Consider the following 23,777-nt stretch of genomic DNA (forward strand, 5'->3'; position numbering starts at 1 on the left):
AATACATGAAGGAAGGAAAACAACAGCTACTGCCTATTTTTGCAATTTGGAGAAGATAATGAGTTCTATTTTGTAAAAAATAATTGTAAGTGCTTCCAAAGTGAACTTACTTCTCTGACTCAAAGTCATCTTGCTCTTCGAACTTCACAGTGTATCTAGGTAACCTACGCTGCTTGATATCAGACGTTGGGTTCCAGAATGTCTCCGAAACATCTGTCTTCTTGTCCCTAATAGTAACTTCACTGTCCTGTAACATATATAGTTCAGTTACCTTAACTGTAATAATCTCAAATAGTGCCAAAATAATACGAACAGAAAGAATAATCATTTTTTTTCAACAAGAATTTCTTTTATTTCAGATAAATGCAGTTAAAAATAATTACATATGCTAATTACAAAATTCAATTTCTGCACTCTGCGCTGGCTCTAGCTTGGAATAGGTACACAATGGAACCATTAACCACATCCAACAGTGGCACCAGTGGCACCTCACCAGAACTAAAACAAATTTAAAAATTTCATGCTGATGCCATAACAATTTCTCATAATACTAACACTTATATTAAAACATTTCACAAGTTGAAAAGTATTTTCATCAGGAACTACTCAAACATACTCAACTTTTCCACCTGTAAGGGCTGCAATTAACAGTACATTGAATCTAAGGTCATTCTTGAGAACTGGTTAACTATAAAAAGATATTTTCAATGAAAGTGGCATTTAATCAACTTTATTTTTTTTTAAATTTAGGTGTCTTTATTTTTGTAACTAAGTGCTGTTTTCACTTGCCAGAATTTACACAGCACTATCACTCACTACTTACCCAGTGACCTTCCAAAATAGCCAGAACTTCTTTGCCAAGCTTAATTTTCCCTGATATTTGATTAACACTGTCATTGTTACCTAAAAACGGCTGCAAAACAAAAAGAAATGCCTCCATGTTTATTTTAATAGCAAATTACTGGCATATATGTTGAGTGTTAAGGAATTAAGTGATTTATGAAATCTGACGTAAACAGCCCCGATTGCTTTCAGTATCACAACTTCTGTCTAACAACCCCAGAAAGAAGTTGTTCTCTCTGTATTTTCTCAAAAGCTTTGCTGAACAACAGCATATGAATTGGCTAAGAAATCTGGAAAGAAAAGGGCAAATAATGCAGAAAACAGCGACGTGATGATATCTCGGAGGAAACTGTCATTTGCTATACAAATCTCACCACTTTGCCAAGGACTCTTTGTTACTAGAGATTAACTCTGAAAAAAGCAACAAGAAAAAATGATTGCCGGGAATTTTCTTCACCCTTTTTGATAGTCTGCACATGTATCCTGTGTGTTGATGAGGCGAAACTTCCATTACTACAGCCTCCTAACTTTTAAGTTTCCCCTATAATCTCAACCGAATACAGTTTTCCTCTCCATATGCACATTTCTCTTTAATGGCTATTTGTTTAACCTTGAATCAGTTTCTGCCTCAAAGATGGCAAACATATTTTTCAGAAGTTCAAGCCATTTACATGTAGTTGAGAAACCTTTCTTTAGCCTTTGCAACTGGGTGGGTGCTTCTATAGCAAACAGAGCTGCCAAAAATAGTAGGCAAAACTGCTCCTTAATGCTGGGCATTAGGCTGATCCGAACGTCAGCAGAAACCCTTGCACCACCTTTGTTTAAAGTTTTATTCAGGGTGGAAGAAGGGAACCTGGGTTTGAGTTCTCCAGATTAAAAAGACCCTGAACGTTTTCAGAGAACTAAAAATCTCCATGAAATATTCACAAGACAAAAAAACCAAGCTGCTGATCAGTTCCTGTGCGAGGAGCTCCCCTGCTCTTGCACACGTTCCCAGACACGCACAGATGCCACTGCTGGAAATGAGACCGACTGTTGCTTCCTCCTGCCCCTGCCCTAGCCAAGTTGTTCTTAAGTTTCGTAGCAATATGTTAGCACTGTGACAGAAGTGTCCTTATGACCAGAGGTTAAGACAGAGCTTCAGTCAAGACCTTTGGAAACAGAAGAGTACATTAAATAAACAGGTGACAATATAACTCCCTTTTTTAATTTAATCACTATTTGCTAGATACACATAGCAATTAATATGAAAATTCTTCAGTTTCCAGAGAAGACAATTCCATATTAAAGAAAATTAAATGAGATTGTATCTAAGGCTTGACCTGATTTTATATATATATATATATATATATATATATATATATATATAATTTAATATTCTAACACTTATTCTCATGCCCACTTGCAGCGTTCACTGACCTTGAGTTTGAATTCAATTGTTGCACTGTAGCCAGTTTTTTCACAGGTGATATTGACTGCTCCCCCAAGCTCTAAGGTCATTGTGCCATACAGAATTCCTGCAAGAAAGAGCCAACATGAAAATTTCTAACTGGACAAGATAAAAAATAAAGTTCTTTGGGCCCAATTCCTACAGTAGGATTCCCCTGCAGTCCAGCATTTGAAACACTGAATACATTTTACATACAACAGATGCCTACGCAAGTATGTTTTTTTCAGCATGCACATTTTCCCTCGCTGCACATTCTCCTACCTTTCTCGCTCTCTGTTGGCATTACTAGTCACACTAGTTCTTCTTGTTTGATTTGACTGTACGTATGTAAGGTGTTTTTTACTTGTTCAGTATTATTTTTCTCAACAAAACCATACAAGAACGAATCCAACAATGTTAAAACATCCACAAAAAACAGAAAGAGAAGGGCCTACCAAAGTAATGTCAAGTTACATAATTCTGCTAACTCATTCGCCATACATCTCTAAGAAATCTTAGAGCTGTTGATTCTGGCTTCTGAAAAACCAATTGTGGCAGAGAATGTGAAAGTTGAAAACACCCAGCAATGCTGCAATGTATTTTGTACAACTACTAACCTTCCAGAAAGGAACTACTGACTAGTTTCCAATAGCAAAACTAAAGACAAATGGTCGTGATTTGCACTCAAATCACACAGTGAGGTGTAGATACTACACTGACTTTTCCAATAGGAAAACATTGGAGAAACTGAAAGCTGTTCTTTAGAAAAGACAGCAACTCAAACAGTAAATTGTCACGTAATGACAGATAGCCACATATGCTCTTAGTATTTTTTTAAAATATCCATTTCCATGCCAAAAATAGATGATTGCTTAAACAACATTTTTTCTCCCCATGAGGTATGTGGAACCATAGAACCACCAACGTTGCCCACGTTCAGAAGATCCTTCTAAGATGACAAGCTCGAATCTGACACAGTAATAGAATTTATAATAATACACTATTTAGAATAATAAATTTCTGTTCCCACAACTTTGCCATCTAGAATGAAAAAAACAGTACCTTTACAATGAGCATATGGCATAGTCATTACATAATCCTCTCCCCTGTTTAGGAATGTTAGCCGTCCTTCTCCATCTAGTATGGCAGATAATGAATTCCCTGAAATTCAAACAGAGAAACACATTTCACACCCTGCAAGATGACAGTCAACATTTCCTAGTAAGTGAGCAACAGAATTAAAAACATCAGTATACTTAGCATTGCAATATATGCTGTCTGGTGAAGCCACCATAATACACATCATTACCAATTAAAAACTAAAATATTGTAAAGTAGAAATTAAAATTCTAAAGACCAGTAGTAAAAACTTTGTAAGACAAGTATAATACAATGATCAAAACACTGATTCTTCTGAAAGTCTTCCTTCATCCACAAAACACAATTCATTTGCACTGCTTTTACACTCCTCAGTAAAAGTACAACCAAAAAAAAACCCAACCAACCAAAACAAAACTCCCCCACCACATTACTTACCATAGAATTTTGATTTGGCCAGAATGCTACCACTAAGGCAAAAACCATCTTTGCGGTTGCTAACATAGAAGGCAGATATTGGAGGATGATGGGATACCTGTTGAAAAAAAAACATATTTGAAAAAAAAAAAACAAACAACAGGCAATGTAATATAAACCTTGAGCTAATAAAGACAGAATGCAAAATTCAAGTTGTACACAATAGAATACAATTAATATTAGATGTGACTATAACCTTTAGAGATAAAAATCAAACATTTAAATCAATTTTAATAGTTAACTAATACCACTTTTTCTAGAGGAAGACAGAACAGAAATGCTAGAAACACCTTCCTCTCTGTCTAAGAACTATGCTCATCAGGAGAGGTTTTAGGATACTATGCATCCATATAAATACTGACACATCATTTGTCTAGCACAAAAAGGTCTAACTCATTTATTTTTCTTAAAAATGTTTGTGCTGGTTATGGCAGCTACCTGTTCTGCAATGTAAAAAGTCTTGCTATTCGTCCTGGGATGAATCCACATGCAGCGGAAAGTCTCACCAAGTATAGGATTGTACGGCTTTTTTAATCCCTAAGCAGAAACAGAACAGACAGTAACCATACAATGCAGGTAGAGAACTTGCAGAATAATTTACCAGTCTGTCACTGAAGATAAAAAAAAAAAAAAAAAAAGCATAATACATCTGCTAAAGCACATTGTACTTGATTTTGACATTTGAATATTATGCTCAGTTATTCTATTCTTCAAACTAAGGAAACTAGCACATAAATCTGTGTATCTGCTACGCCATTCCAGGCTAGAATTTAAGCAAACAGAATTTAAGAATTTAAGAATTGTTGCAGAATTATTATAGACATTTTGCCTGAAGTTGGGTAGTAAGGAGTCTTGTCTTTCAATACTATTTCCTGCCAACTTAATCATAAAGAATATTTAGTATACAGCTATTTCCACAGTAGTGGGAATACTACTCTTCCAACCATACCATGCTATCACTGAAGAACACAGAAATGGCTCAACTTTATGTCAAAACGTTTAATTATATTTCCACTTCAAAGCACAGTTGAACATAGTCTTTTAAGCATAGCTAGGGACCAAAAAGGTCCATGATGCATTTGCACAAATAATGAAGACTTAATCTTGCTTTTAAAAAAAATGCATAACAATATAATTAAACAAAAACTCCAGCACATCCCCAAGCCCTCAAACCAGACACAACCTCTAAAGTAAAGACAAAATAATATGTGAAAAAACACCTTTGGTTTTTTGTAGAATCCAGACAGATACCACTTCACTACTTTTTTCATGCGGTTGTAGGCATTCTCTTCAAGAGCAGCTCTACGAAACAAACAGAAAGTACAGATCAAATATCAGTATTGTTTCAATTATAACACTATTTAATTTATTAGCTTTCTTTAAGCAGGTAAATAAATTCTAAATCTTAATGGAATTTAACAATTTTTTAAAAAAGGCTAACTGGTACTGTTCGACCACTATAAATATGCATTCCAGAGAAAGAAAAGGAAAAAATAACAATTTAAAAAATTCTTCCAATCAGTCTCCAAAAGCTGCAACAGAAATGTTTGCAACACAATTGCTATTAAATTACTAAGAGGGAACAGACTTCAAAATGTACCATATAAGCTCTTAGGCCATTCATTTTCAGAACACAAGGGCATTTGACAATTGATCTATTGTCAGGCAAGCATTCAGACTAAGCAGTCCATGATGTTGTTTAAGTAGACCACCCCAAGCAACAAAGACTTAGGTATTTCACTGGTATCTCATTTCAGCTCAAAAAAAGAAAAGAAAGAAAACCAGACAGAGGATTGACTCACTCGGAGAGGAAATCTGCATGGTAGTAGTAATCAGACAGCTTGTCAAGGAAAGAACGAGGTTCCAAGATAAACGTAGGCAGTACAACCTTGGACAAGTCCATTCCTGGACGGACTTGCTTCAGCAATGTCCAGATCAGACTTTTGTTTTCTTCTGACACTACTTCTGTCTGAGCAGCCTCCCCCGCCTAGGATGAATGAGAAACTGCTTAGAGAAAGGAGAATGAAAATAATCCTCCAAGAGACAGGTCAGTCAACACATTCTAAGGATGCAGTAAGAATGGAAAACAGATACTCAAAATGAAATGCTCAGAGAAGTAGAAAAAACAAGTTGCTATAAATATACTTCAGATGCATATTTAGTGCAGGATGCTAGATTTACTATTCAGCATTAAAATCTGCATTTGTTTTTATCAGCCCTGAAACAGAAAAAAATGAGATATTGTTCAAAAATGCTCCCTTAGCCCTTTCCTAGGCATCAAGGACATTTTTCTGCGTTCTCACACATGGGATTTATATAGCAAAGGGCTGTTCATTCTGTCATCTTTTCCCCACTGTAAGCGTTGTTATAATAATGCTTTTCACTACCTTGACCAGTCAATAGTATCAGCAGTTTTCCTCAAAGAAAACCACTGCTTAGGGGTAAGTAAGCAAAACCAGCAGCCACACACGAATACGCTCTTTTTTGTCCAAGGAGATATTCTTCCTTACAGTCTCTGAAATGTAAAAACAAGGGCTGTAGGAAAAGCATCCCTCTTTACAGAACAGTTCTAAAATGCATATAACAAGAATTCATTGTCAACTTGAACTCCTCGGCTTTTCCTAAACCATTGCTTCTTCTAGAAACAATACTGGAAAGCAACAAAGCACAAAGTTTATACATACGGTAGATATAGGGGTGTGTGTGTGTGTGTGTATAATATATAAAACAAGCATTATGTAATAACTCATACTTAGCACTTGAGAAAAGGAGAGAGATTTTAAACAAGTTCATCTCAATTTCTTCTTCTTCAATTTTTAGTATCTTTATAGCAAGTAAAACATTCAAATCCCTCTCGCATTTGGTTGTGTAGGTGTGTAAGACTATCTGCAGAAGTGGAACAGAAGCTTTGGGCATCATAATAGAATGCAAGGGGAACATCAAAAACACAGCAAGCCTTCTACTGAATTCTGTAAACTCCATAGCTGCTTAACTCCTCTCTTGCAGTAAAAAATATACAGGTGCCAGCTTGCATTAAAATCTTCAACCTGAAGATTTTTACTTGAAGAAAAAAAAAAAAACACAACAAAGCAGGACTTAATAAAAACCAGAAATAGTAGCAAAAGGATGGGCAGATATGGTCAACTTCTGCTGCAGGTGGCCCTTTCAAAATGAGCTCCTTTTCTCTGAGGAATACTCCAAATAACCTCATTATCTTTCTTACAGGCTCAGAAGCACTGAAGTGATGTAGCAGAGCAGAACAATGGTGGACAGATTTTTTTCCCCTCAATATTGTTGAGAATATGAAAGGCAGTCCTGTAAGTCAGCTTTCAAATACAGTGTGCCCCTTAAAATATCAGCTTCCATTTGGCAAAGCAGCCTGCTCAGTACATAAACAGCACTTTTACCTCCCCAAGTTCTTCGTGACTTTGTTCCAAATACGTAGTTTCCTTGATATCAATTGGTTCTGGATCAACATAAGAATCATCCTGTCGCTCTGATGTGTCGCTGTCGCTTTCTTCGCTTTTCCCCAATCCGTCATTATCAGATTCATCATGATCATGATCATTTTCCTTATCAGATTTATCAGAGTACATATCCTGGTCTTTAAAGTGATGCCTTTCAATTTCACTGTCATTTAACCTACACAAAATAAAAGCTAAATGAAATTTTTAGCTCCACACAATAATCTTGTGTTTCCTGATAAAAAAAACCAACAACCACCACCACCAAAAACAAACAAACAAACAAAACCCAAACAACAACAACAAAAAAACCATGATAAAAGTACTAGTATCAGCCTTGGTCTGGCAGCAACGTCGAACTTGCTGTGCTGGAAACATACAGCATGCAGCGTTCTCACTGAACTGTTAAATGCACCAAGGTCAGTTTGCTTTTACATTTAACTACTATATTCTCAAACTCTGATTAATAAGGAGGGGAAGAGACTCTCCACTGGAGACGAAGAAAGATAAAGTGAAGAGGGAATTCCATAACTGAAGTGATACTTCACACGAGGCACTAATTGGTAGGTAGAGAATAACACCTCCTTTCCCACATTAAGGCAGTATAAATAAATAATGATTTTCAACTCCTCATTAACTGCCCAACACACTTCCTTCTGCAGGTTACGCAGTTGTTCCCAGGAAGGCTGAGGCACCCTCTGCTGTGACTTCATCAAAAAATGTAAAAGGCTAGCTCTCAGCTGAAGCTAAAATGCTTTCACCTTTTCTCCCTTTCCTGCCTACCCTGTTAAAACTACGTCTGCAGTTTTTATTGCTTAGTTAGTAAAGCACACCGAACACTCTTACAGTATGCTATATCCAAAGATCTACTTAATTAAACTATTAGTCTTAATTAGACTTAGCAGATGTAGCTAATTGCTCTAATCATAATTGGGGCCAGCTGATGATATTAAACCATTATTCACAACCAGAGACCTCCAGCTGAATTGTACACAGAAGTTTTATTGTTCCCATGAGACAGGGGAAGGAGTAAAACTCTACCTGGGCAAAACACTGCATGGTCATCTTGACAGGGCCTTGAATCTGGACTGGAAGCAAGTTTGCCTTTTCTCAGCTTTTCTAAAACTACCTATGCCAGAAAAAATTGCATTTCTCCTTATGCATGCCTTTACCTCTGTCTCAAATACAGGAGTGTACTCTTAACAGTAGTACAAAAGTCCTGCCCGACCAGAACAGACATAAGCAGCTAAACCTTCGTGTATGAGGGATTATTCAAAGTGAATTTATGTCAGTCTGAAAGGATACTGAACTGGTGGAAGATCATTGAGAAAAACTGTGCAAAGCCCAACCTTCAAACCCAATTATTTCAAATAAAGGACTAAATCTTTTATATGTTTCTAATGCACTTTGGTGCCACAACTGAAGTGTTTGAAAGCACCACTCATTCACCATGATTGTTATTGATGTATTTTCACAAAAGCTTACGTTCCCCAAAATCTGGCTGAAAGCATTTATTGAAATGAACAGGGAGTTAGTTATTCATGGGCACTCAAACATCTGATACCAGGTAATAACAGATGATTTCAACTTTTGTTTAATTTAGTAATAGGCTGACTGAAGCAGTAGCGACCCTTCTGATGATTCAAAGCTGAGACATAACTAAAACCATTTAAATAACTTTAGCATTATTCATACTTTAACCAAAGAACAGCAACATATTCGTATCAGCCTACTTTTGTCAAACAAACTAAACTTTTCTCTTCATGTGAAGCAGACAAGATAGACCAACTTCAGGATAAATAAAATTTAACTTTAACAGTTTAACTGAGTACTTCAACTTACTGATGTAATAAGCAACTTTGAGTTCCTTGGGCCAAGCTGCCCTCTGTATCTGCTTTGCACAAAATAAATATATTTTTTTCATTTTACCCACATATTAAAAAAAAAGTACAAATAAGGCATATAAAGAGAACTCAGGAGCAAAAGGAACTACAGCCTTAAAAAGGGATCCTCCCTTTGGAGAAGTGAAGTTATTGCTACAAGGTTCTGCCAGAGGAACAACCAGGTTTAGTGATTCGTTTACTTACGGTAAGTTTTCTCCACTGTTTAAGTTGTTAGCACGAAGCAGACCATAGAAAGAGACGTGAGCACTGTCTGATGAAGAGTTCAAATCATGTTCTTTACCTTCCCTAATCATTGTACGTTTAAGGAGACTTGAACATTTCAAAGCCAGCTCCAAAGCATCCATCCAACACCTGCCTAAAGACAAATTTATTATTATATGAAAATTAAGGATTTAACTGAACTGTACAACTTCGCTTTCCTAAATTCACAATCCTTTTGAGTCTGTTCATATTACCCTTTGAAGACGTACTTTGGAGCTGTTCTATGTTACGTGTACTGGATTTTATGGTCTAGCAGGGGCATAACAACAACTCACAACCTCCCAGCTCTGGTACAAGAGATGTTTCAGGGCAGGCCAAGCAGGATAAATCACGATTCAGTTACAGCATATTCTAGCATTTCTTCCTTAATGCAAGTATGGCTCCATTAAGGCCCTGACTGTTGAATTTCTTCAAACTTGCCTGCAGCCATGCTCTACTTTTGAAGACTAAGTAACTGTGTCACGTAGTACAGTTTTTTTTAGTGTAATACAATAACAATATGGAAAAGAACTTTAATAGCACATAAATGCCATTTCAATATTGGATTTTTTTTTTTTAAAGCATGTTTTATCCTCTCATCTCTTCATTTCCCTGTATGTAATCAATTTTCCAAAGTAGTAGTTTTTCATAAACAATAAAAAATAAAAGCATTTAAAGTTAAAAAATGAAGACAGTACAGTTTTACACTTAATGATGAATTACAATTATATAATCCCAAAATATTACTTCTATTTCTCTTCAATACACTACATTTAAAAATAATTATGTATTGATTTGAAGGTAAATAGTCTTACTTTTAAGGTCTTCAGGGACCTTACGTTTAATTATCATTAGAAGAAAAGCAGCTGTTAAGAAGGTTACACAAGTCTTAAACTGCTTCCATTTTGTAACCTTTCAAGGTGGCTGCACCAATATTAACCACCACCTTTCCTCAGTGATGGTGTTAAAAACCTACATTTAGAGGGAGCTCTTAATACTAAAACTCTGCAAAACTGTTGCGTTTTATAACACACAAATACTTTCAACACAAAGAAAATACGTCCACATTTGCATTTTTGAAAGCAATTAGCTTGAAAATTTAGGCATAAATTAATGTAATTAAGTCTGAAACTACCTCTTCCCCCTCCTCAACCCAGCCACAGCAGGGAAACTGCAAGGAGCTCAGGGACAATTTATTCAGTTCAGCCTTCTTTAGTGACCACGAAAAACTGCCAGTAACAACCGAAAGTACTAAACTAAGGGAGACCCTTCGCCAGCACGGAACTACAGTCGCAGTGCTGTAACAGACAGTAAGACAACCGAAACAATCTCTTTCTAATAACTGCCTGCTGTCACGGTGGAAAAATACTGAAGCATCTATTTACCATCTGATTCTGAAGCGGCTCGGATGATCAAATAACTGCTGGGTAATGGCTGAGTTATAGAACCAACTGCTTCACCTTTTGGACCCTTGAAATACACAAAACAAGCAACAGCATCAGACATTTAAATTCAGTATTAGAGTTTATCATTCATGTAATAAGCCGACACACTGCAGGGCTATTTACTGTCACTCAGCAACATCTAATGAAAACATGAATGGAAAGATGAACAGCCCTCTTTTACTGGGTTTCTTCTTCAAAGACTTATTCTAAGTCTAGCTCCCAATTCAACCCCATTTTAAAGAGAACGGTCATTGGGATTCAAATAATTTTTGGTGTTTTTTTGTTTTGTTTTTGGAAATCAGACTTGCCACAACAGCTTGGAAACGCTCTGCTGATGCCATTTACAGCAAAAGGACAAAAGCATCAAAAGGAATGCTATGAGGGGGTCACATTCTGGTGCACCTCACTTTCAAGGGACTGCAGATAGGTACAGAGAGATAACAAGGGACAAGTTATTCCTCTTCAACTCTGCACTTCAGCTGAAGAGCTAAGTTTGAAAACAAAAGACACGCCTGTGAGGTGATTTAAGGGAGTTGATTTACAACCAACACTGTCTAGCAGAAGACCCTGCATTTGTGAAGTAGCTAATGCCTCCCCCTCTGGTCCTCTCTCCCTCTTGATGAGAGCAGAGATCCCCACCAATTCCTGAGAAGATGCCATGGTTCAGAAAACATATAAAGACACAAGGGCAAGCCAAACCATCGCAGAGAGCAGGCGGCCCTCCTCCATGATCCAATTCATGCTTATTTTACATGAGAATGTGTTGGGTATCTCAGCAGCATCCTATGCTCCAGCACTGCATGACTTTTGCCTGTCTTTAGATATGAGTCAATGACATTTGATGAGACATCAATCGAGATTTAAATAAAATGGAGATAACCGCTCCCACACCCAAACACTAGGTATTGCTACAGGAACCCACTCTTCCTTTCTTCCTCCTTCTTTCCTTGCAACCTCTCTACCACCTGACAGTCAATTCCAAAAAATATTTAGGTGCCTAAATGTATTTAGATGCCTAACTGCAGACTTCATATTTAAAAGAAAAAATAAATAAAGAAAGGATGATGCCCAGGCCCATAAAAGACATGTAGATGCTTAAGTCCCTCTATAAAGAGAATCAGCAGGACATTGTGACATTGAGTTCAACCAAAAGAAACACAGAGGATGTCAAACACCAAAGTTCAGTTTTCACTATCAAGTTTTTCACGTTCAGAATTTAAAAAATAAATCCCAAAGACCCTTCTATTTTTGTCAAGCTTTGCTTTGAAATAAAATACTAAGCAATCATTTTAAAGCCCCTTCAAAAACTTTTACCCACGGGAACATTAAAGTTACTGATAGGCAAAGAGGGCTGTACTGAACACACTTGAAGCTATTGTTGACAGCTGGGTTAAGCCTGCCTAACTCATGAGTTATCATACTTTGGTCTTGATTGATTTCCCTACAGAAGCCTAATGAAAAGCCAGTACAAGGCTTGGAAGAGGGAATTTGAAAGCCAGCAGAAGTTTTGAGCAAAAGCAGAGAACAGCAGATATTTTAGAAGCAAGCATATGGAACAGCCAGAACGTTTCTGAGGGTGAGAGGCAGCTAACGAGGAGTCTTGGTGGTGCTTAAATACCAGTGCACACAAGCTATTGCTGGTGTAAATTTTGTTCAGAAACTTCTGAATAAGACAGAGTAGAAGCAACCTGGGTGTTAAAAGCAAGCTGCTATGTTACAGTCTCCCTTCAGAGCAAGAGGAAAGGTGCACCTATGCCAAGTGGTTGGTGAAGTGGCAACGTGAGGGTTAGGAGTTAAGGAGAACCATGAGACAACACCATGCAGAGCACGCCTCGTCTCGAGGGTGGGCCACTAAGGACCTGACATGCTGTGCGAGGCAAGGGAGAGGTTTCACTGGGCCCTGGGGGACAGAAGGGGTGGGAGCGGTCCTGTGATGCTGCACAAGGGGGATGGCACGATGCTACGGCACTGCGGCTGCACCAGCACCGCGCCAAGGCCTCAGCCACTAGAAGGCCTCAGAACTGCCAGACTAGAGGGCACAAAGGGCAGCGCTCTGCCCCCATGAGAACTTCATTTAGGGTTATACTGGGGGCATACAGGGTGCATTACTCACTCCGTACCAAACAACTGAAACTTAGAGATGAAGGTTTGTTTTTTTTTTTTTTTTTGAGAAACCTATACTCCCCTAGGTGCTGGGGCAATGCAACAATTAAAACTGAGTTAATAATTTGACTAAACAAATAAGTAGGTTGACTTATTTTGGAGTAACTGCTTGTGCATTACGATTTTCTTTATTTGATTAATGTTTCAAAAGCACTGGACATTTTTCTTTGGTATCACTCATCGTGATTTCAAAATTAATTTTCAGTATATTAATGTTCTGTACAAGAGAGACATTAGTTAGTTTCTATTTGTTAGGTGACTTTCTTTGAACTGATTGTACAACTACTCCAATGCAAAGTAAAGGGCAAGTTAAGAGTTCCACCAGATTAAAGGAAAACTTTGAAGTTTTCTTTCTACAGAATACTCGTGCCAGCAAAACTCAAGTGCCATGAACATTCATAGAAAACAGCAAAATCAGATAAGCAGTCACACTTATCTAAATCTATTTATGAAAATTTATTTGTGGTGGCTTTCCTAGTTATTAATCTTAGAAAAGTGAGATGGCATCAGGACTTGGCATGTGAGGAAGAAAGAACAAGGTACAGTGCATCGGGCACCCCAGAGCACAGAAGGAACAGAAAGGCCACAACGATTAAGGGAGCACGTTAAGTGACTGGCTGCAAACTACTGCAGACGAGAATCTGCAATCTGCCAGAAGGACACACTATGGTAAGTGCGTTCAAGCAAGAAAATCTCCTGCAGTACTTATGACTGTGTAAATATTTCTTGCAATGTCATCGCCCTACACTGATGGCAAACACAACTCATTTTGTCTTAGACTTCTTGCTTGTTCTGGTGTATCTACTCTGTAAATCAGCCAGTTGCTATTATGCTCATCAAAGTTTGCCTCACAGTAATAAATCTGTAACTAGGAAGTTATATTTGACAAGGAAAACAAGGCAGAAAATAGTTTGAAACTTTAAGGCCTCTCATCTAATTAAGTCCAGTAATTCTCAACTGCAAATAGCCATACCAAAATGAACAAACGCCACTCCAGCTCTCAGCACATTTAGAATGGACAATATCAACTTGTTCAGGTTCAAAATTTGACCTACCTTAAAAAAGTAAAAATCTGGTGGGGCATGTCCTCTAAATTCTAAATATCTAGTTAAAAAAACAAACAAATCCATTTCTCATTGCCAAACAATAAAGAAATATAAGACTGATTTGTGATCTTCTGCAGACAGGCCACCACTTTGCAATTTATGTATACAAGATCATAAATAATTAAATCACATTAACAACAAACCCTGTATTTTTGAAAAAGGATATGAAGTTTGTGTTCTGCAAATGTGAGATCACCACTACTTAGTCTTCCTAAGCAGCATTAAAATTAATCAAATGGAACTACAAATGATTTGATGTAAGTTTAGTAGATTTAGATAATACTGATAATGATAGTAATTCAGCAAGAACATCACAAACATCAGGAATAACACTATCTGACTGACTTCCCAGTTTGATACAAGGAAGAAACAAAAACAACGCAGCATATTCTCCAGATGTAGCAGCACCACATATATAAGATTCATAAGAATATCAGTCATAAGATACAATCTCACAACTAGTACTTGTACTACGATGTATGTTGCAGAGATAATAATTAATTTATTATGACAAGGATTCTAATATTGTACAGTAATTTCATCTGAAGCAAGATGTCATTTTAGGAGGTAAATATGTTCACTTGTGCTGCGCTTCCGCACCCCCTCTCCAAATGTAAAAACAAAACAAGGACTACAATTGTTTAGTGAAGTATAAACAATGAGTAATAGTGAACATTAACATAAAAATGCTTACAAGAAATTGCAATAAGTCTTTGCGGTGCAGAACACACCGTGCTTTTCAACACTTGCAGCTAAGAGCTGCTGACAATATTACGCCATGTATGGCAAAGCAAACAGACATCGGAAGGGAAAGGAAACATCTATCTTTCTAAAATTTAAGCCCCAAACAAACACTACAATTAGCTAACTAGTTGCAATATATGTTGTTATTGTACAAGGAAGCTATTTGAATTTCTACTATTACAAGCAAATTGAACTAGGCTGACATTTCATTACATGAAAATTGGGTTGGAAACTAGGAAATACTTATAACACATCTTGACTCTTTCATTTTTTCAATCACTTTCCTCCTTAATTTCTTAGACTGATGCAGAATACAATATCATATACTCATTCCTTCCACTTACATGACTGTCAGTGACGTAATGCCTCTTTAATGGCATCCCTCTACACATCATATGTCTGAACTATATAGAGCAGCACAAATCAAACACTTTTTGTGATGAAGAGGACTATGTGTTAAAGTTTTACAGTCAGAATAAACAAACCAGTAGAAGTTATAACAGAAAATGCAGCTCAACTTTTCATTAAGGCTGACTTTAGTCATTGTTGGCTAATATTAGTTACCCATTAAGAACCATACATGCTACCACTAACCTTTATAGCCCATATGGACTGCTCCAAAGGATGAAAAAGTTTGAAACAAAAGCCATCTTTTTTAGAAGGTCTCTCAATGAGTTCACAAGCGTTCAGGAGCACTGTTCCTACCCACTGCCCATTCTTGGGGGTTTTGTAAACAAGCAACACTCCTGGTTTCAGTACACACCACAGTTTGGTCCAGCTCTTCAAGGTACCACGAATCTAGAAGATAAATAGTTACAGCTACATCCCAGAGAACCCAGTACTAAAACCGTGCCCTTTAATCAAATGGGAATTAAAATTGAAATTATTATTTTTTATTCCAAGCGGAGTTTATCAAAGTCTATTCAAGTTTATCTATGCTTATCAAAGACAACAAAAAGGTATCATTTCAGTGCTCGTTCTTCTACTCTTTCTTGAGGAATCCTTATTCTGCAGGAGGATGTACACACATCAAGATATGTGAAGTATGGAGATTCATCTGAAACCTTCATGTGTTTTTCTACCTCAAACATATTTTATCGCTAGCATGAAGATACAATAATCTTTGGAAAGAGAGCTCCTCTGAAAACAGGACAGATATCTGATAAAAAACCCAGGATATTCACAAAATAAATCAGATATATTTAAATTTCTTAGATAAAATCTTTCATAAGCAGCTGTTAATATCACCTCACATGTGCTATGCAATATCCTTTTAAGTCCCTGAATTTGCACATCTGATTAGATTGCTTGAATCAGTTTTGTCAACTCTGGGTTTTAGTTTCTTCCGTTTGTAGGACAGAATGCCAACTTGACCTCTGAACAATGTTTTAACCTGATTAACATGGACTTTGCAAAAACCTGAGAAACTTCCCAGACAAGCTATTGTTTGGAGCTAAGTATAAAATGGGTAAGAGATTTTTTTTTTTCTTGTACAATTTCCAAAGAATACTTTTAAATGTCTAAGGAATTATGACTGCCATCTTTGACGAATTCATCTCTCACCTTTTGTACAACTATTAGAGGACAGTTAGTTCTTAGAGAGGAAAGGAAAATTACCAGAAATAAACACAAAGAAATAGGTATTCATATATCTAATATGACTTATCCACTTTCACTGCTGGTAACAGATATAACAGGGCTTTAATTCAAAGCGCAAAATAAAAAGGGCAGGCTTGGAATCATAAAGCTAACTCAAAAGAAGTTGATAGCTACACATTCAAGATGCACGTGACTATGGCCACTCCAATAAGTGGGAGTAGGTTCCTCTATTATTCCCGTAGGATGTGAGCACAGAGACTCTGGGACGCAATTAGTATCTGCTGTGTTTGTACAAAAACATTAACAGCAACTAAGAGACCAAGCCTTTTCTATTCTGGTCAGAAAGCAGCAGCTGCTTGATCTTTAACTCAGGTTTCACATTTAGGTTCTGACCTTCAGCCAGTCAGCCATAACAATGACTGATGGGTCTGTGATAGTGCTGAGTAATTCTTTTGTAGCTCTCTTCTTTTCTTCTCTGTAATTCTTCTTTTGAACCTGTAAATATTAATAAAAATATTTACAATGCCACAGACAAAAGCAATTAATCAGAGCTCAAAAAGACATCTACAAATACGAGTTGAGATAAAACCTGCTAAATTCAATTTGCAAGAAAGATAGATATAAGTAGCTTTAAAACACAGTATTTGATCCCAAATTGTAAACAACTATCCCATGCTATATTTCAAAAGCTGCTACCAACGCAACTGAATTCAGATTCTTCTGCAATTTGCTTTTAAGACTGAGGACTGTGAAACTCCTATTAGAATTATGGTGAGGGATGAGATAGACCAAAATAAACAAACAACAACCCCCCATTTCCTTTCCCGGTGTAAAGCACAAAACCAAATTTAGGGCCAGATTCTGATTTTTACAGGTACCTTATCTGATCAGTAATTTTTCTCCACCTCTTACTTTCCCTCCCCAGTAGAGATTCAAGGCAACATATATTCCTCTTTTAGTGATAAATAATTTAATGTTTCCCTGATATGGTATTTGCCAAACTGAGGAGTATGGTCTTGTCACAACATAGGGGTAATAAGTCAGTAAAAAAAAAATTAAGTACTGCATGCAAACTCTAACTTTGATATTACAGTTTGTCATTTCATTGCAGGTAAATGTCTGGAGGCCCCTGGCAACCTGCATTATTTTATAAGCTTCTGAGTTACCCTATGATTTTACGCATTCTCAAGGACTACACTATAAAAGCCCATTCTCAAGTAACAGTTCAATGAGATTTGAAAACTGAAGAGAACCAGCAACACTAATTCTCACAATACTCGGATATTCCACAGGGGTCTTCTCACTACTTGGCATTTCTCTTCTCAATAGAAGAATATGGTAAAACTTTGTGCACACGTTTATGGAGATGAATTCACCTTGAGAGATTCTTTTTTGGTAAGCTTGCTTGAAGATAAAGAGATGTCCTTCTCGGAGCCATTGAAAAGCTTGGATTCAGACTGAAATTCACAAAAAGCAGCATAAATAAAATAAATACATGATATGAGGCCACATCACTGTTTCAGGCACTTCTGAAAGTGTTTTAAGTGTATAATTATGTTTGTAAGTTTCCCATTCCCATTCACTCTTTTGCTGTTTCTCCCACTCAATAAAACAACAAAGCCTGTAGCATGAGCTGTTCAACACCTATTTGAGTCATTTTTCATAAAGGTTTTGTTGGAAAGAAGCCTGAAATTACTCCAGAAGCTGAACTATATACAGTAAATATTTAGCCCACATACCCTGTTACTTGATATGTTACGGTCTTGACTTGGTAGCTATTATTTCAGCAGAGACAAGGTTTTAGGCGAATCCTTGTATTTAAACACAGGAATTGTTTCCATGTCTGACATGTGAATCCCAACATCTTCCTAACTTGCAAATTGCTCAAAATCGATTGCTACAGAGGCACTTACCCTGTGACCCATGAAGGAAAATACAGCCTCTTCAACCTAGAATTCAATTCTCTGTAAGTTACCAGAGCACAACTGACCACTACGACACTTGTTTCTGCTCCTTCCTCCCTAATTCCACGCTCTGGTTACTCTACAAGTCATCTTAAAGAATATCGCTGTGGTGATAGGCAGGGGAAGAAGACTCAAGTTTATTTATGAAACCCAAGTCTTTATTCATGGCAGGACAATATGCTGCATCAGCGCCACGTGATTTCTGCCCCACAGCCTCTCCCCACCTCTTATAAGGTTCAAAGTTTATTGCTTAGGATCTGTTGACGACTAGTTGAAAGGGAACTACAGCCACCAAAGATTCACCCTGGGATGCAGAGCTATTTTTTTTTAAAACAAGAGGAGTCTATCACAGAGTTATCACATGCCATTCCTCTTCCAACTCAGAGAACACTGTACAGGTATCCACTATACGTAAACTTCAGATAAATTACAGAGTTAAATTTCTTTGTGCACTGAAATGTAAATCTGGTGGGCCCAAAGTCCCTGCCTAGTCAAAAAGATAAATCAATATAACCTCCTAAACTGTGTAAATTCAAGGGCAGGTTTCTGAGAACTGCTTCTAAAGCTGTTCAACATTTCTGACTAGTCATTTCAAGTCTCAGACTACAATGCAAAGTTTATTCACTGAATTCCTATAAAATGACAGTCAAAAAAATATTGCAAATTCTGAGAATGCTTAGTTCAATAATAAGAACAGTGCACTTGTGTACTTTTTTTTTTTAACGTGCATTGCTTAAACCAAAGAAATGAAAATTAACGATTGGCAAATGAAATAAAACAATCCAACTTTAATGTCACACTTCATAGGAGTATATTTAGATAAAAACATTAACAATAGTGTCAAAAAGATATGTGTAATAAATAGGAAAAAGTATTTTTAACTCAGAATCATTTGGGGTAAATGACTTTGTAAGTAACCATTTACCGAAATCATAAGTAAGTAAATGTTCCCTAACTTCGACATTCATCTTGGAAACTGAAGGCCATCTCTTCATTTTGTATTAAAAATCTGTTTTTGACACTCAAAATTTAAGATGAGCATGCACCTTGAAATTTAATTCCTCTGTCTAGATGTTAGAGGATATACCCTACTTTCAATGTAATAAGGGAGGTGGGAAAAATGCTTATCATTGTCAAATAAGAGGTAATGAACTCGTTATGCAAAGCATAATGGAGCAACTTAAGTAAAACATTCATAAATACTCTAGTTGCTCACTAACAGAAAACTAATGCAATCTAAAGTCCATGCATAGAAAAGCCCCAAACCAAACTAAGTATCACAGGTCACAGAGACTCATTTCCTCAGTATCAGTTATAAAGCTAGCTAGCATGACACTGAGCAAAGGTCCATATTTACCTGTCTAATGGATTATGAGACAGATCGGTGATGCAGGTATTTTTAAGCTAACGACCTTCTCAGTGTTACATCCATACAGAGGGAATGGGATCAAAATTTACAAGAAAACAACCTTGTTTAGAAAGAAGGGTTGCTACTGCTCCTCCACAGCTGGGACAGTCAGTTACCATCTTCTGCTAGCCTGAAGTTTATTTGTGGGGTATAATGGAACCACTAGTCTTAGCAAGCCCCATTACAAAAATAAGGATAAAGAATAATATTTATTAGGAGAGGTAGGAATATCTCTGTCTCCTCTTCAATAGTAGAAAAACACAAATAAAAGTAACAGCAAAAAGCACACAAAGACTTAAGACCCTGGCAAGACAAGAACCAAGAAAACTAAGTATAAGGAAAAAAAAAGATGAATGAAGTTTAAAATATATCTAGGTTAAAAGAAACAGTATTTACTTGATTTCCAAGCCAAAAGTGATTTAGAGGTTTCTGGACCAATGAAAATATTTTGATCTGAAAGAAGCTGGATGGTAAAGTATGCTTCCTTCATCTCCCTGACTATGATACTGTAAAACTGAAAGACACAATTTTGTGATTTCAAGTCAGATGGAAGACACCAACTACATGAGATGCTCAGCTAGAATTCATTGCAGAATTGCAACAACCATAGAGGCTAACCCGTGCTCCCAGAGTGCAATTCTGATGACATCATTTTAGAAGGGGACTGTTACTATAATGTTTAAATCAGATTGATTTTCTTCAGTTTCTGTGTTAACATTTGTCTTGAAGAGTCAGACACATGAAATACTGCAGAAAAATTTGTGTCGAGGCCTCAAGTGCACTCCCCCCCGCTCCTCAGGCTGTGCTGCCTGTACCTACGGCCAGCTCTGATGCACCACACTGCATGATCAGACCTTAGATCGAGTTGCTGTGAAGAGAGCTGTGTCAGGAAGCAGCCATCTCCCCCACCTCACCTGGGAGGTGGATGCATTGAAGCTCAGCTCCCAGCCCTTGGTGCCAGCCTGAGCCAGGCTACAGCTGTGCCTGGCCGAGCACCTTGCTGACCCACAGATTTCAGCTCCTGGCTTGGCCTCGGGCCTGCCCCTCACTGTGGATTTATGCCATAAGCTGAGCCTAGCTCGCACCGCCAGCCCTGTTCAGCTCGAGGTGCCCGGCTGCACTCTTGGCACTGCTCCTGCCTGTCGTGCTGCCGCTCCTGGCCAGCCCTCCCTGCAGAGCTGCTCACTCCTGCTGCTCCCTGGCAATCTGTTTGCAGGGTCCATTATCACCTTTTTCCTCCCTGAAAGCCAAAAAAGCCAGTGGATGTACTAGCAGAAAATACCAAAACATGCAATTGGATGATTTAAAGCCTTTAAACTCTATCCCATAGCAATGCTTAAATAAGAAAAACAATTTAACTTAGCTACTCAATTCAGCAATCAAATTATACACAACTTTCTCCTCCACAAAACTCCATCTTTCTCCTCTTTAAAGTCTTGAGGTGAAAAAGACATCAGTTTTAAAAATTAAAAATATTTTTCTGGGGTTTCACATTCTAAATACCTAAAAATAACTAGATAAAAATTTAGTATTTTGACATACCAGGCACTTTAAGGGTTAAAGACAATACATAAGAAATGTTGCGTCAGACCATCCTATACAATGTCTTAGCATTTAAAGCTTCTGTAAGTGTAATGTATAAATTTAAAAGGATTTGGGAAAGGAACAGATAGTTACAGTAGATTTTTTGCTACATTACTACAATGACTTTTTACGTTATATGCATGCTATATGAAGACCATCAAAAAGAATACTTTATTCTGAATGAGAATGCTATTGCAAACTATTCATGTAGGTAAATGTTATCAGAACAAAACAGTCCGGAGAGAAAAAAAAAGAGATCACTATGTAACAAGAGTCTTCTTTGGTTGCTCAAGTAGTTCACATTTTCTTCCTTTTTAAAGTTCAGCCGTTGCAAAATGATATATTTTTGGTTACTGCCATGTGCCTCCCAACTCCATTTTGTACATTCTCAGTTTTTACTGCACCTCAGCACATCTTTCTCATCTTGGGACTACAATATGATGACTATGAATTTGCATGGCTCCTGCTTTTTCCATTTCTATTAATAAAGACAATCAAAAAGCATAAACATGCACTAGCAATTATATCTGCTCTAATGTACTGTTGATGTCTCAGCCGTACATTACATTTGGTGAGGCAACATCCACACCACGATCAAAGTGAGAGGACTCCACGTTTCATTTTCACTAATTTGAACTGTATACTTTCATGTGATGTCATCTTGAGAACTACATTAAAGTTCATTTTGGTCTTTATCTACAGCCAAATCTGAAGAGTAATCTCCAAGATTACTTACAATGAAAGTCGAATACATTTGCATTTATTAAAATAGACACTCAACTCCTTTGTATGCTGACATTTTAAACCCTAACTGAGGCTGCTTTCCTTACCTTGCTTTTTGACATAGAATGTGCTGTATCCTCTTTATTTTGTGACACATCATCCTTCCCTTTGTCAAAACCTTAAAGAAAAGACAGCATTGTTGCAAATGATTTGAATGCGTTACATTTTACAAGAGCTAGCCTTTGAAATAAATCTGCAATTGTATTTAGCATACAAAGCACAAGCAAATCAGATTTTCAATCATCATATACATACTAGATCATCACATCGATTGAAAACGTATTAGTTATTGCAGTATAGTCTAATTTAAAACCCTCCAAGAGGTGAGAACAGTCCACTGCATTTGGATGGTGTTGCACCCAACCCAATGACCTGACCAGCTGAAAATACAATCAGCAATATCTGTCCTTTCAGCTCCCCCTCTCCCCTGCCCACACACACACCAAATAAAGTCAGTTTGGGTTTGTTCATTTCTTTAGCTACAAATAATCATTAAAATCCACACACGTGAAAGCAAACCTACAACATGGATTAAGATTGCCAGTTGATTTCTTATAAATGCAGTTCTTACAAGTACATGAAACAGATTGCTTGTATTAACCCTGAATTTATACTTTTGCCTTGACATACCTTGTATTTGAAGTCGAAATGCCACACTAACGTGAGTGACTCACAATGCAACCCCAGCACTTTCTCAGCACCCACAGAGCAAAGTGAGTCACTGATGGTGGCCGGGACGTGTGTGGCAGCAGGACGGGGGCCACGACCTGCAGAAATGCTGCTGTGCAGCTGCCACGTCCCACACAGCAGCACGCGGGGTTCTCCTTCTACGCTCAGAAAAATAATCTGGCGCGGTTACCAGACGAAAACACCTCAGTGACCCATTTTCTTTGATAAGGTTGGTTCTAGCATATGCTCTTACAGACTGGAATAAAACAAATTCCTCGATGCATTTATTTGACTCAAAACGCCAACAGTTGCATGGCCCCCAGCCGCGCTGCACAGCTGAAGTTGAGGAACAGCCCAGCCAGCTGAAGAGCCCGGAGGCCGGGCCCACCAGAGGGCACCACACCCGCAGAAACTGCGGGCAGGAGGAGGCCAGAGGCCCCATCCCAGCTCCCCCTGCCCACCCAGGCCACCACCTGGTCAGAGAAACTGGCCCTAACTCCTCTGACATGACAGGATTTCCAGAGAAACAGTTCACTTCATGTGCTTCAGGAGAGTGCATGCATGTGTTCGTAGGCTTTATGCGGCTCACGAGAACTTAAGGGCTCTGTAACACCGTTGAGCAGTTTGTTTAATGAGGGATTTTTAATTATATATATTTTTTTAAATTAGTATCTTCACCGTTCCACCACTTACACTACCGAGAAACGCTAAGACAGCACCAATTCACCTATCACAAATACAAATCTTGGGAAGTTTCAGCGAGTTATTGAGAAATTAGGTTGCTCTTCAGGTTACGCGAGAAATACAAGATTCCTCTTAGTTTTCATTCAGTAACCATTTTTTTCTTGTTGTTTTCT

General features: G+C 37.6%; 1 protein-coding gene across 4 annotated transcripts in view; it reads right to left on the reverse strand.

Annotated features, from left to right (window-relative positions):
• OSBPL8 (oxysterol binding protein like 8) overlaps window positions 1-23,777 on the reverse strand; it is a 90,854-nt gene that overhangs the window by 7,366 nt on the left and 59,711 nt on the right. For all 4 annotated transcript variants that reach the window (XM_040553783.1, XM_040553791.1, XM_040553811.1 and 1 more), the window contains 15 exons: window positions 22,299-22,369; window positions 17,889-17,969; window positions 16,906-17,007; window positions 15,508-15,711; window positions 10,841-10,925; window positions 9,399-9,570; window positions 7,255-7,489; window positions 5,650-5,834; window positions 5,068-5,149; window positions 4,286-4,384; window positions 3,809-3,905; window positions 3,335-3,433; window positions 2,263-2,360; window positions 824-913; window positions 111-247 (listed from right to left, as the gene is read on the reverse strand). In XM_040553783.1, coding sequence (XP_040409717.1) covers window positions 111-247; window positions 824-913; window positions 2,263-2,360; window positions 3,335-3,433; window positions 3,809-3,905; window positions 4,286-4,384; window positions 5,068-5,149; window positions 5,650-5,834; window positions 7,255-7,489; window positions 9,399-9,570; window positions 10,841-10,925; window positions 15,508-15,711; window positions 16,906-17,007; window positions 17,889-17,969; window positions 22,299-22,369 — 1,837 coding nt within the window. The remainder of the gene's footprint in view (window positions 1-110; window positions 248-823; window positions 914-2,262; window positions 2,361-3,334; window positions 3,434-3,808; window positions 3,906-4,285; window positions 4,385-5,067; window positions 5,150-5,649; window positions 5,835-7,254; window positions 7,490-9,398; window positions 9,571-10,840; window positions 10,926-15,507; window positions 15,712-16,905; window positions 17,008-17,888; window positions 17,970-22,298; window positions 22,370-23,777) is intronic.

The sequence above is a fragment of the Cygnus olor genome, chromosome 1, assembly GCF_009769625.2.
Source record: "Cygnus olor isolate bCygOlo1 chromosome 1, bCygOlo1.pri.v2, whole genome shotgun sequence".
NCBI classification, from domain to species: Eukaryota; Metazoa; Chordata; class Aves; order Anseriformes; family Anatidae; genus Cygnus; species Cygnus olor.